The following is a 13,690-nucleotide window of genomic DNA, read 5'->3' on the forward strand; positions in this document are numbered from 1 at the left end:
TCAGTATGACAGTGCAGAATTTCAGGTGACATAAACCACGGTTTAGATTACAATGACTGAAAATGCACAAAGTTGAATTTCTTCTGTTACGGCATCTATGAATATCAGCAGCACACATTTATTTTTTTGATTGCATATTTGATTTATATTGATTGCAAGAGACCGGACAGGATTCACACTTTTATTGTACTGTAAGAGTGTCCAATCATTTCTTGGTTGTTTATCCATTTTCAGAATGTGTAATTCTGTGTTTTGCTCTGTTGCCAAATGAAGGTTCACGAGATTCACCTTTGACCTATTTTGGAGAACCATGATGCCGTTCACTCGCCGTCATTAGTAAAATTCTAAATTAATTTGCACAGTTCATCAATTCAAGTCACATTTATCAAAAAAAAGTTTAATAGAAATTTTAGATGACAGATGATGACAACTGGTTTAACCATTTTGCAGTCAATGACTTATGCAATGAGCTGATGCCAACATGTTTTGGGGGTTAAGACTATTCAGGTGAAACCAGTATAATATATATTGATCAACATGACATAACCAACTGATAATGTAGGAAACAGCATGGAAAAGTACACAATCAATCAAATGAATACACCGATCCATTCGCAATTTGATTAAAGCAACAAGAACTGTTCTTATGATGAGCACAATTGTCTAAATGATGTGGAGGTTGAACAAGTAGTTTTGAGAATTTCATTTCTGATCCGAGAAACGCCACAAAGCAACTGAGAAAAGTATTATTAGCTGATAGAAAATATGTTAGAAAAGACACATGTATTAGAAAAGCCTATGTCTTCAATAGTATAAGGATGCAGTCCCTACACAGGGCAGGAAACAGGGATTAGATTTGTGAAACATGGTTGAAACAAATGGTTGTGGTTATGGAAATGATTATCTTTCCTTTAAAATAAATTGAATGTTATTTTTATACTGTTATTAATGTTAAAATTATGGTTAGACCTAAATGTAGACTGCATATTATGGAATATCAGGTTTTTAGGTGACATTAATACATTTTACTCATTTATTACATCTTTCTTATCTTAAATATATTATACAACGTTGTTGCTAAAGTTTCAGTTTTGATTAGCCAGATGTTTATGCTTAATTTTCTGTAACAGTAACTCTGTCAGTGGTACCATCTGTAATATACAGAAAATCACAGTTGTAGATGAATATGCTTGCTTTAGTATGTTATCATTCATCATCCATCATGCAAGTACCTGAACAATGGATGTGTAATTTAAATAATCTAAGGTTAATAATAAACAGATCGAAATAATATTGATTTATCACAAAATATAATATATGTTGATATGTTTATTAAACTTTCATAGAAAGGAGTCTACAGTGTCAGGGTTAAAAGTGCTCCATAATGTAAGAGTATTCAGGACTGGATTATTCCCACTGTGGAATTTTTTCACTGTCACAGACCATCCCGTCATATTGTATTCAATACTTATCATGCATAATCTGAGAAATAAACCGATGAGGTAACATGACATTTCAGATGGTCTGGCAATTTTTTTAACGTACATGTGGTTTATCATCACCGGCATGCCTGGGCATGTCTACACATTCAATACAATAGAAAGACTGAGTTGCGGGGATTTATATAAAGTGGGTGGCAACCCAGAGTTGCTCTACTTTGGAAATCAGACACCGAGCTGCGCACATCGGGGAGAAAACGCTTGCTAGTCAACATGCCTGTAAGTACGCATTTTTTTTCGTTACACGTAAACATATGAAAGTGACAGCGGCACCATCCTAACCCTGCTGTATTTTACTCTATTACAATATAGACTGTGTTATGAAATGGGTTTGTGAAACTTTTGCTGTAGGTTCACATGGCGTCTTTAAGTGGAGCTCTGAGGGCCTGGTCTTTCTCTTTTACCCATGTACCAGTACCAAGCAGCTGTTATGTGCTTGTTCGCCTTTTAATTGTGATTATCTGGGCAACATGTAGAATATTTACAAACTTTATTTTTCTTTAATCAATGTTTCTGGTTTTATATATATATATATATATATATATATATATATATATATATATATATAAAATATATAAACCTCCACAACCATTTTGTTTATTAGTACTTCAGTGCAAAATGTAAAATTGTGTATATGATATAAATATGCAATAAAAATAATTAAATTGTGGACATTCCTACCATTTTGTTTTGATTATACTTTCATTTTTTTACTCTTTCAATGCAGAAAATGTTTTCGGATGTGACGTAATCAGCAGGTGTATAAAGTATAACACCTGTCCTATGACGTTAACAATTTTTTCCAACATAATTTAAAGTGCTGTTCAATATTGATTATTCTGATCATTGTGAATAAGAGCCTATTATTGATCACTATTTTTGGTTTGCGTGTAAAACAGCTGGCTAAAGACTTACTAAACCCGAGTCTCGACATCGAGAGGAGGCAACATAAAAAGAAGAGACTTGTGCAGAGTCCAAACTCCTACTTCATGGATGTGAAATGCCCAGGTATACTACACCCCTATTGGTCATATGTGTTAATTCATCAAACAAGCCTGCTGTACAAAGGATTTGATTTGGTGGTGTCAAAACATCTGTGGATGAGTAGATGTACACTGGGCTGTAACAATACAAAACTAAGCTGCTTAACAAATTTCAAAGCCTTCGGTCATATTTAATCAAGTCAAGGCCAAGTTTATAATCTTGAACTGATCTGATAAATGTTTTTGGTGTCTTGGGAGGAGAATGTTAAGTATTTCTACATTATCCATCTGTCTGCAGGTTGTTATAAAATCACAACGGTGTTTAGCCATGCTCAGAGCGTGGTGTTGTGTGTTGGGTGTTCCACAGTGCTCTGCCAGCCTACAGGAGGAAAGGCCAGACTAACTGAAGGTGAGTGAAGCATTTCTAGACTATTTACATGTATGCATATTATAAGCATGATACCAAAACCTCTTAATTGTGCTGTAGTCGTTCGGCACAAACCTAATTAATCATCTTTTTTGTATTTCAACAGGTTGTTCTTTCCGAAGAAAACACTAACGAAAATAATCAAATTGGGTCTTTTGAATAAAAAGAAATTGTTCGTTTCCTTATCTTTCATTGATTGCAATGAGTGAAATACCACTACAGTGATTATTATGTGGAAGATTATTTCTACTGTATCACTTTTCTGAATAAAGTCTGAGCAGAGCATCTTTAAGATTTGTTTTCTTTTTTATTATACAGGCATTAATTTCATATTGTCATACTTTTTGACCACTTTAATTGGTGACCTCTGAGTTTTGATCGCTTGCTGCAGCTGACTTTGTAAAAATATATATATATATATATATATATATATATATATATATATATATATATATATATATATATATATATAAAAAGTGGTTCTTGTGAACAATACAGATGTGATGCGCTTATTACAAGTTCAAAGCGTTTCCATTTTCAACAATTTGTAAGGTAAAGCTAGTTCTGAGTTTTTTGATGTGCTTTAGTAACAAGCATTTTGGTCAGTTTGGTAAGTTATGCTTACAAAATATTGGCATTTTGATCCTTTAAAAGAGGACCAGAAATTAACAGGAAAAAAAAAAAAGAATCAGAAAATTGTTTTATTTGAGGAAAATTCTTTCCTTTGATACACAGGTATTGTAAGGGGTGTTACCTTCATAGAAAGCATACAGATACCCTTCTTCGGTAGCTTGAGCTTTTTCATGTGGGAGAAACAAGCAAATTACAGTTACAAATAAGAGACCCATAAAGTGTACAGAATGCAAACACCCAAACATACATTCAAAAGATAAGCATAAATGTACTATAATAAAATTAAAAAAACTTAAAGCAACATACAGATTATACAGTAATTTTCCACCATGTTGGATTGTGTAAATACATACTGATCTACTGAGGTGCTATTAGACAGTACCTGTCCTTTCCACTTCAATGTTTAACAGATTTCAGCATCAAGGAAAGTTCTAGGTTGCTAAAGCACTTTGAGACCCAGAGTTTTCAAATCAGGTATCAAATGTACACAGAAAAAGGAAGTGTTTTAATGGATTTCATGAATAAAAGTTTCACTGAGTTTGACACTGTACTCCATGGCTTCTGGGACCATCATCTTCTTCATATGCTTCTCTACTGTATTTTCTCCTCTGGGATTCATGGTCCACCTCACAAAGGTCTACCTCTTCCATATCATCAGTCAGCATGACTTCATCCCGCCTGGGCAGCAGGGTCTCTAGCTTGGAAAACATATTCTCTGGAAGCCAGTGTTTCTCTGGGAACTCAACCTGGAGAATGCATAACGAAAAAATTTAAACATTCCCAGTCGAAAAGCAAAATGATACCGTTATTATGTAATCAAGTTTTCTTCCAGGGGTCTGTCACAAACTCACCTCAAACTGAATGATGAGCAGTCCTTTCTCATATGGATCCCTGTACACAGGCATGCCCTCATTCGGAATACACTTTAAGTCATTGTGTTTTATTACTTGACCTAAAAAGAAAATAGCAATCATGTTTGGTTTTTCTTTTACTACCAACTGTATGTTATTGGATTTGGCCTTGAAACCAAAGCAGTATGTACCTGGAGGTGAGCTGATTATGAGCACTCTGTTATCTAGTGTTTGTATTGTCTTCTTGAACCCACAGAGAGCCTCAACCAGTTTTATCTGCATCTTCATAATTAGGTTATCTTCTTGCCTTTGATATACAGGATGGTCCTTTTGGTCCAGGACAATGATTACATCACCAGGCTCCAAGCCTGGTTCCTGATCACCTTCTCCATGGAATGTGATCTTTTGGCCATCTTTCATACCTTTAAAAGAAAAAAAAGAAAATACTTTTAAAGTCTAGACATAGCTAATGAAAACATGGGTAATAATATGCAGCCAATATCTATAAACTAATCAGTCTATTATTAATCATTGGCACATGTACCTTTGTCAATGTGGACCTCAAGAATCTTCTTTTTGCGCTCCACTTTGTGCCCATTGCAGTTTTTGCATCGATCCTTGGCACTGAACCGCTCACCTTGTCCCTGGCATTCTGAACACATGCTCTGAATCTGCTGAATCATTCCTGGTCCAATCTGTTGTACCTGGATTTGTACTCCTCTGCCTTTGCAATTTGAGCATTTCTCAAGAGTTCCTTTCTTTCCTCCATAACCTGGTGAACAGAGTCATAAATTTAGTAGCATATTTGCACAAAAGCACATATTACAGCACTAAATACCACTTCAAAAATAGTTTACTACCAGAAACAATACTACTATACAAAATGTGGAATATAGGGTTTTTTTTATTATTACTTAGTGTGTTAGTTTTTGATGTAGTTACCTCATTTGGCTGTTGTTGCTCAGAACACTTGCTGAAGGAAAAAAAAATCTTTTTGAGCTTAAAGCCAACCTCTTTAATGCAGTTTGTCAGTACTTACCATCACATTTCTCACAGATCACATTCTTCTGAAGACCTAATTTCCTTGTGGAACCACAATACATTTCTTCAAGTGTGACGCCAAGTTGATGGACCACATTTTTCCCTATAAGAATAAAAATGTTGATTTAGAACACAATTTAAATAGGTTTTTTTTGTGGGGGGGTTTTTTGCAAAAAAATTGCATTATGCTGATTAATGACTACATAGGGACCTGCAATTTTGGGTGATTGTGGTAATAAAAGAATGAATTACCATACATTTTATAATACATTCAACCCCCTATAATTCACGGGTTCCAGGGGACCACTGTATATTCAGATATTACTGTGCTTTTATTCTTTCACACTTGGACAAAATCTTTTGACTTCAAATCAAATTTTGTCAGTCACATACATACAGGGTACGACATGCAGTGAAATGCTTTTTACGATGGTCTGGTATGAGGGAATAGGATGGGGAGAAAAATAAAGCAAGAAAAAGAAGGCAAATAAATAAAGTATAAACTATATATATATATATATATATATATATATATATATATATATATATATATATATATATATATATATATATATATATATATATATGTGTGTGTGTGTGTGTGTGTGTGTGTGTGTGTGTGTGTGTGTGTATATATATATATATATATATATATATATATATATATATATATATATATATATATATATATATATATATATATATATATATATATATATATATGGGGGAAAAAGTGTATATACGAGGTATGCTTATGACCGTAAACGGTCAAAATTTTAGTTGGATGATGTGATTGTCCTTAAAGTGACTGTGTGCGGTATGGTGTGGTATAAAGTGCACTGTGCAAGTCCTGAGTTAAAGTGACAGTCCAGAGAGTAAAGGGTCATAGTGCGAAAAGAAAAAAAATGTGCAGAAAAGAGTGTGGCGATGGAGAGTATTAAGCTTTAAGCATGAAGCATTGGAAGAATAACCTACCTCTCCTTTCTCTCTGTGTCCTTCCTCCACCACCAAAGAACATGTTAAAGATATCCATAGGGGAGGAGAACTCTCCTCCACCCATGCCACCTTCTTTGATAGCCTGTTCACCTCCTTGGTCATACAAATCTCGCTTTTTAGGATCTGACAGGACTTCATAGGCTTGAGAAATTAGTTTAAACTGTAAGGGAAAAAAATCCGTACAGATTTGGCACTTAGCAAATTATAGACCAGGGTCCTTAAAATTAACTGTTTAATTTAGACTAAACAGGTATCAAAAAACTAAGCAGGTAAGAGCTGGTAGGGGGGGAAAAAATGTGGTCTACCAGTTTGGCTTGAGCCATCAGACGGTCAGACTATTAGAATTGAATCAAGCCAGTAAAGTCAACATTTAAAACACGTAGATTGAACAAAGACTTAAATAAAACCTACATGAATACATTTATAAGTAGGACCAGTGTTGCATTACATTGTATTGTATCTCCTGCAGCTCTATGTTAATTTAGCTTAGCGCTCGGGGCAATTCCAGAAACTTCCACACGCTTCTGTCGCTGTCAGCTGCCTCAGAGTGCCACATGCGGATGAAAATAGACACAAGACATACGACACAGCAACTTACTTTTTCTCCCTCATTTGGATTTTTGTCCGGGTGGTATTTTAGTGCCAGTTTTCGATATGCTTTCTTGATTTCATCCGCAGAGGCTTTCGGATTTACTCCGAGAATGTCGTAGTAGCCGGTCTCTCGCACCATTTTTGGCAAAGCTGCGGAACAGAAGCAGAAATTATACGGCTGTGGACACTAGCTAAAGCACCTGGAAAATATCGGGGTTCGACCTAAATGCATGGTACTATTCTGATTAGCATCTATACAACCCTGAACAGGCAATACCTGATCACTGGTTTAGAGTTAAGTTAAGTGGACCGGTCTTCCTTTTGCGAGTGATAACGCTGGTCAAAAGGTATTAACGTCCTCCTGTATACTATTGTCAGGATATTATAAGAACAAACCGACAAACTACTTACATTATAGGTTTTTCCTAAGAAATCGCCTTGCTCCGGGTGTTTCTAGTGCTTTGCCGGTTGGTGTGAATTTGAATGACTGACTGAAGATGGCCGCTGCGCTTTATATACACACGCGAGACGCTCTAGAACTTTCTGGAACTTGGAAAAAAAATACACAAGAAATTTCTACAGCACCGCCTCTCAGTCCAGAAAGCTCGAGCTGCCGTTAGAGAGAAAGAGAGAGAGAGAGAGAGAGAGAGAGAGAGAGATGGCAAGCATTTTGCAAAATAATGTTAATTGTTAAATGTAAATTGACCAAGTAAAATATTAAGCTTTTAATGATTTTGAACAACATATCATGGGTCAGGAAATAAGCAAGTGATCCCAAGAATGAGATAAATACTGAATAGCAGTGGTCCCCAACCTTTTTTTGCTCCACGGACCGGATTAATGTCGGGCAATATTTTCACGGACCGGCCTTTAAAGTGTGGCGAATAAATACAGACATATAAATAAAAACTGGTATTTTATAAATATAGTAATAAACGTGAATCCACTGTGTTGTTGTTTGTTCATTGTGCTAGCTTGGGGGTTTCACTTTAGCGGTAATATATTATGTGTTAGCGGCCGGAGCCCCTTTAAGAAGGTAGCGGATGGAGGTAAGACATGTGACCGAGGCATCATGACATGCATCAAGAGTGAATCATAGACAGATGTGGCGGAGAGATGTGTAATTTTCCAAAATAAAACATCGTTCAGAATTACATAATAAATAAAACGGAAAGAATGTAAGTTATGTGTTCTTTCTGTGCGGCCCGGTACCAATTGACCCACGGACCAGTGCCCCGGGGTTGGGGACCACTTCTGTAGATTTCTCATTCCTTCATTAATCCGGGTTTCACTTATGAGCTTGTTATGAGCTGTTGATAGGATACACCAAACAAAAACCATCCCATAAGATATTTCTGGAACATTTCGACAGATGGTGGCACATGGTGGCACAGCCCACCAGAGTGTACTGTTTTATTTTCTGACTACTGATTTATTGTTAAGAACCTTCATATTAAAAAGCTCTATATCTATATATGCTAATTTTTGGCCCATTTTTGTCCAGACGTGAAGATACTGTACAAAACATGACCAGTATATCTATGGCCACCTTCAACTTTCTAATATTCTGTTTTAATTCTGATTACTGACCATGTTTAAATCAATTCTTGATTATTGTTTTAGTCAGCTGTTAATTAATTTACTATAACAGCTGATCTCGAAAGTTGTGGCTGCATGGTAAATCTCAGGTTGAGCCTAATGCTCTTGTTCTTTACTTGTTTTGTATTTTATCATAAATCTAATAATAAACAAATAAAGACATATTTAACAAATGAAAGCTTGTAGTTGCTGATATGATAAAGCGTTTTAAAATGAGACCAGGCCATGTGAGAGTCTTCAGGACAGATTTCTGGTTTCTCATTAACATCACAAGGGAAAAAAGAGAGATTGATGATAGAAGGAACTAACTTGTTTCACCTATGATCCACAAAAGTAAATATGTCTATATACTAGGGCTGTCAATGAATTAAAATATTTAATCGCAATTAATCGCACGATTGCCCCAAGTTAACTCACGATTAATCGCAACTTAATCGCACATTTTTATCTGTTCTAAATGTTCCTTAAATATAAATGCCTTATGCAAATTTATGTTTATTATTAGTAAAACAATACTCAACATAAAGCATAAAGACAAAATATTCTTGTAAATGTGTTAACGTATTTATGGCGTTTTAAATTACGTAAATCATCAGGACACCAAATGCAATTTTTGCTATGTTTTTCATACCGGATCGGTCGAGGCCCGGGTTACCAACGACCGCCACAGATATTGTTAGCCAACGGGGTACTGGTGGAAATTGGGCTACTGTTGGCCGAAGGAGGAGAAGGAGAGGAGGAAGATGTCTACAGAAAAAGCAGGAAAATGAGAAGTGTAGGAGAGTGGAGGTTTGGGTTGGTACTTTAAATGTGGGTACTATGACGGGTAAAGGGAGAGAGGTAGCTGATATGATGGAGAGGAGAAAGGTAGATATGTTGTGTGATCAGGAGAACAAGTGGAAAGGGAGTAAGGCCAGGAACATTGTTCTATCATGCTGTGGGTGGAAAGAGAAATAGTGTAGGGGTGATTCTGAAGGAAGGGTACAGAAAGAGTGTAGTGGAGGTGAAGAGAATTTCTGATAGAGTAATGAACGTGAATCTGGAAGTTGAAGGGGTGATGATAAATGTCATCAGTGCATATGCTCCACAAGTCGGCTGTGAGATGAAGGAGAAGGAAAAATTCTGGAGTGAATTAGATGAAGTGGTAGATGGTGTGCCTAGGAATGAAAGATTGGTGATTGGGGCAGACTTTAATGGGCATGTAGGTGAAGGAAACAGAGGTGATGGGTAGGTATGGTCTTAAGAAGAGGAATGTGGAAGGGCAGATGGTGGTAAATTTTGCTAAAAGCATGGAAATGGCAGTGGTGAATACGTATTTTAAGAAGAAGGAGGAGCATAGGGTGATGTATAAGGGTGGAGGAAGGTGCACACGTCCTATGTAGGAGATGCAACCTGAAAAAGATTGGGGACTGTAAGGTGTTGGCAGGGGACAGTGTAGCTAGACAGCATCGGATGGTGGTCTGTAGGACGGTTTTGGAGGTGAAGAAGAAGGAGTGTGAGGACTGAAAGAAGAATAAGATGTGGAAACTGAAGGAGGAAGACTATAGTGTGAGATTCAGGGAAGAGGTCAGACAGGGGCTCGGTGGTGGTGAAGAGGTGCTGGATGATTGGGCAACTACTGCAAAAGTGATAAGGGAGACAGCTAGAAAGGTACTTGGTGTGACTTCTGGAAAGAGAAAGGAAGACAAAGAGATGTGGTGGAATAAGGAAGTGCAGGAAAGCGTAAGGAGAAAGAGGTTGGCAAAACAGAATTGGGATCTACAGAGTGATGAAAAGTAGGCAGGAGTAGAAAGAGATGCGGCAGCAGGTAAAGAGGTATGTGGCGAAGGCCAAGGTAAAGGCATATGAAGAGCTGTATAAATGGTTGGACACTAAGGAAGGATAAAAGGATTTGTAGCGATTGACCAGGCAGAGGGACCGAGCTGGAAAGGATGTGCAAGTTATAGCAATAAAGGATGGAGATGGAAATGTGTTGACTAGTGAGGAGAGTGTGTTGAGAAGATGGAGAGTATTTTGAGCAGCTGATGAACAAGGAAAATGAGAGAGAGAAGGTTGCATGGTGTGGAGATGGTCAGTGGACAGTGTGACAAGACAGTGTGACAGCAGTGAAGTGTGCAGTAGGAACGACAGACTGGTTCAAGGTGAAGGTTGAACTGCATCAAGCATTGGCACAAAACCCTTTCCTGTTTGCAGTGGTGATGGACAGGTTGACGGATGAGGTCAGACAGGAGTCTTCCTGGACCATGATGTTTGCGGATGATATTGTGATTTGTGGTGAGAGTAGGGAGCAGGTTGAGAAGAGCCTGGAGAGGTGGAGGTACACGCTGGAGAGAAGGGGAATGAAAGTCAGCAGGAGTAAGACAGAGTTTATGTGTGTGAATAAGAGGGAGGGCAGTGTAGGGGTGCGGTTGCAGGGAGAAGAGTTGGAGAAGGTGGAGGAGTTTAGGTACCTGGGGTCAACAGTGCAAAGTAATGAAGAGTGTGTTAGAGAAGTGAAGAAAATGTGCAGGCAGGGTGGAGTGGGTGGAGAAGAGTCACAGGAGTGATTTGTGATAGAAGGGTATCTGCAAGAGTGAAAGGGAAAGTTTGTAGGACTGTGTTGACACCTGCGATGTTGTATGGTTTAGAGACTGGCATTGAGTAAAAGACAGGAGTTGGAGCTGGAGGTAGCAGAGCTGAAGATGTTATGTTTTTTGTTAAGAGTGACGAGGATGGACAGGATTAGCAATGAGTTTATTAGAGGGACAGTTTTGGAGACAATGTGAGGGAGGTGATATTAAGATGGTTTGGACATGTGCAGAGGAGGGACATGGGGTATATCGGTAGGAGAATGCTGAGGAGGGAGAGAAAAAGAGGAAGGCCAAGGAGGAGGTTCATGAATGTGGTGAGGGAAGACATGCAGGTAGTCGGGGTGAAAGAGGCAGATGTGGAGGACAGCGGGGTATAGAGACGGATGATCCGCTGTGGCGACCACCAATGGGTGAAGCCGAAAGAAGAAGAACAGGTGTGCACCCTTGTGGTTTTTTTTTTTTGGTCTGGGAAGTGGGATATATGCCTATGAAACATTTCCACAGTAGGTGGCGGTAATGCTTTACTTAAGACTGCGAACCACCAATCAATCGGAAGAACAAGGCGAAGAAGGTTCAGGGTGGTTTTTGGTGCTTGATTTGAGATTTGGTGCATCAGTAAAACAAATGTTTAGTGATTAAAAATTATTTTTTGCTTTGTTTATTTATTTGTATATCTGAGTAAAGAAAGGACGTCGTGAATACATGTGTTGAAGGTTTTAATTTCGCCTCTTGTAGTTATTTATTTTTACATTTCATAAAATGGTCAAACAGAAATGCGTGTTGCGTTAATTGCACGTATATGAAACTAGTAATTTTAACAGTTACAGTCAGTCATAAAAAATATATCTAAGCAGTTCTGTGGTGAATAAATCATACATACTAAGGCGAGAGTTATAATGTGCAGTATCGCTGATGTACTAAAAATATTCCACCACAGAATTAACATCAATACATGTTCCTATCTACTGATGTATGGCATGTGACAGATTGTTCATGGCAACAAATAGGAAGGAGTCCATCCTGGAAATACTGGGTGTGAGGAATACACAATGGATGGGATATCAGTCTATTTCTTGGCATAATGCATACACTTTTCATACTAATTCACACCTAGTGGGGAATACTAAACTACTAGGAACCAATCTACACCTACAATTGTTTCCAATTGGGTTTTTTGCATTGTGATTTATAAAACAAAGTAATAAAACAAACAGCATGGGTAAATATCTTTAAACATAAATATTAACAATAAATACAGGAATATATAAAGAAAATATAAACATGAAAATAAATGAATATAGTGGCAATTAAAAAGCAATTTTCAGGTCTTTGTTTTAGAATTTAACATTTTTTTACATTTCTTATACAGTCTCGTACAAAAGTAAGCACACCACTCACATTTCAGCAACCATTTTAGTATCTCTTCTCAAGTAACAATGCTATAGAAATTAAACTTGGATGTATTTTTAGAGTAGTCAGTACAGATTTACTGTCCTCTGAAAATAACTCAACCTACATTATTGTCAAAAGAGCTGGCAACAAAAGTGAGTACAGCCGAAGTGTGCGTCAGGTTCCAGCATTGCTTTAGAGGTTGCAGAAGCGGAAGGTCCACTTGCCAGTGCTCAGACCATATGCCACACACTGAAGGTTTGCATGGCCATAATCCCAGAAGGAAGCCTCTTCTGAAGCTGGCTCACAAGAATGCCTGCAAACAGTTTGCTGTAGACAACCTTTCAAAGAGCATGAATTACTGGAACAATGTCCTGTGGTCTGATGAGACTAAGATAAACTTGTTCGGCTCAGATGGTGTCTAGCATGTGTGGTGACGTGCTGGTGATGAGTACCAAGAAAATTGTGTTCTGCCTACAGTCAAGCATGATGGTGGTAGCATCCTTGCCTGGAGCTGCACGAGTGCTGCTGGTACTGGGGAGCAGAGATTCCAACATGTACTGTGACATTCTAAAGCAGAACACAATGCCCTCTCTGTAGAAACTGGACCAAATGACAGTTGTCCAACATGAGAACGACTTCAAACACACCGCCAAGATGACAACTGTCTTGATAAAGGTAAAGATGATCGAGTGGCCAAGTAAGTTTCCAGACCTTAACACTATTGAGCACCTGTGGGGCATTCTCAAGTGGAAGATGGTGAAGCGCCATGTGTCTTAATATCCAACAGCTCTGTGATGTCATTGTGGATAAGTGAAAGAGGATCCCAACAAAACCTGTGCAGCTCTGGTAAATTCAGTGCCCAGGAGGATTAAAGCAGTGCTAGATAACAATGGTGCTCACACAAAATATTGACACTTTGGACACAGATTTGACATGTTCACTGAGGTTGTACTTAAATTGTTGCAAGCTATTTTGACAATAATGGCTGTTTATTGAGTTCTTTTCAGCAAACAGTAAACCGACCCTGCTATACAAGCTGCACATTGACTACTTTAAAATATATACAAAATATATAAAATATATAAGTTTCATTTCTATAATATTGTCC

General features: G+C 37.7%; 2 protein-coding genes across 2 annotated transcripts; one reads left to right on the top strand and one right to left on the bottom strand.

The window, feature by feature from the left end:
* The first annotated feature begins 1,566 nt into the window (after positions 1-1,566).
* On the top strand, positions 1,567-3,201 carry rps27l (ribosomal protein S27 like). The gene is made up of 4 exons (XM_046859903.1): positions 1,567-1,718; positions 2,399-2,507; positions 2,781-2,891; positions 3,016-3,201. Exons 1-4 carry the CDS (start codon positions 1,713-1,715, stop codon positions 3,039-3,041), a joined length of 252 nt encoding a protein of 83 aa, XP_046715859.1. The 5' UTR covers positions 1,567-1,712; the 3' UTR covers positions 3,042-3,201.
* A 391-nt stretch (positions 3,202-3,592) lies between these two features.
* dnaja (DnaJ heat shock protein family (Hsp40) member A) lies at positions 3,593-7,593 on the bottom strand. Its single transcript, XM_046859902.1, has 8 exons — positions 7,433-7,593; positions 7,029-7,171; positions 6,410-6,590; positions 5,433-5,537; positions 4,938-5,165; positions 4,585-4,815; positions 4,394-4,494; positions 3,593-4,288 (listed from the first exon to the last, which is right to left on the bottom strand). The coding sequence occupies exons 2-8, from the start codon at positions 7,158-7,160 to the stop codon at positions 4,073-4,075; spliced, it is 1,194 nt and encodes a 397-aa protein (XP_046715858.1). The 5' UTR covers positions 7,161-7,171; positions 7,433-7,593; the 3' UTR covers positions 3,593-4,072.
* Positions 7,594-13,690: the final 6,097 nt, after the last annotated feature.

The sequence above is a fragment of the Silurus meridionalis genome, chromosome 10 (genome assembly GCF_014805685.1).
Source record: "Silurus meridionalis isolate SWU-2019-XX chromosome 10, ASM1480568v1, whole genome shotgun sequence".
NCBI classification, from domain to species: Eukaryota; Metazoa; Chordata; class Actinopteri; order Siluriformes; family Siluridae; genus Silurus; species Silurus meridionalis.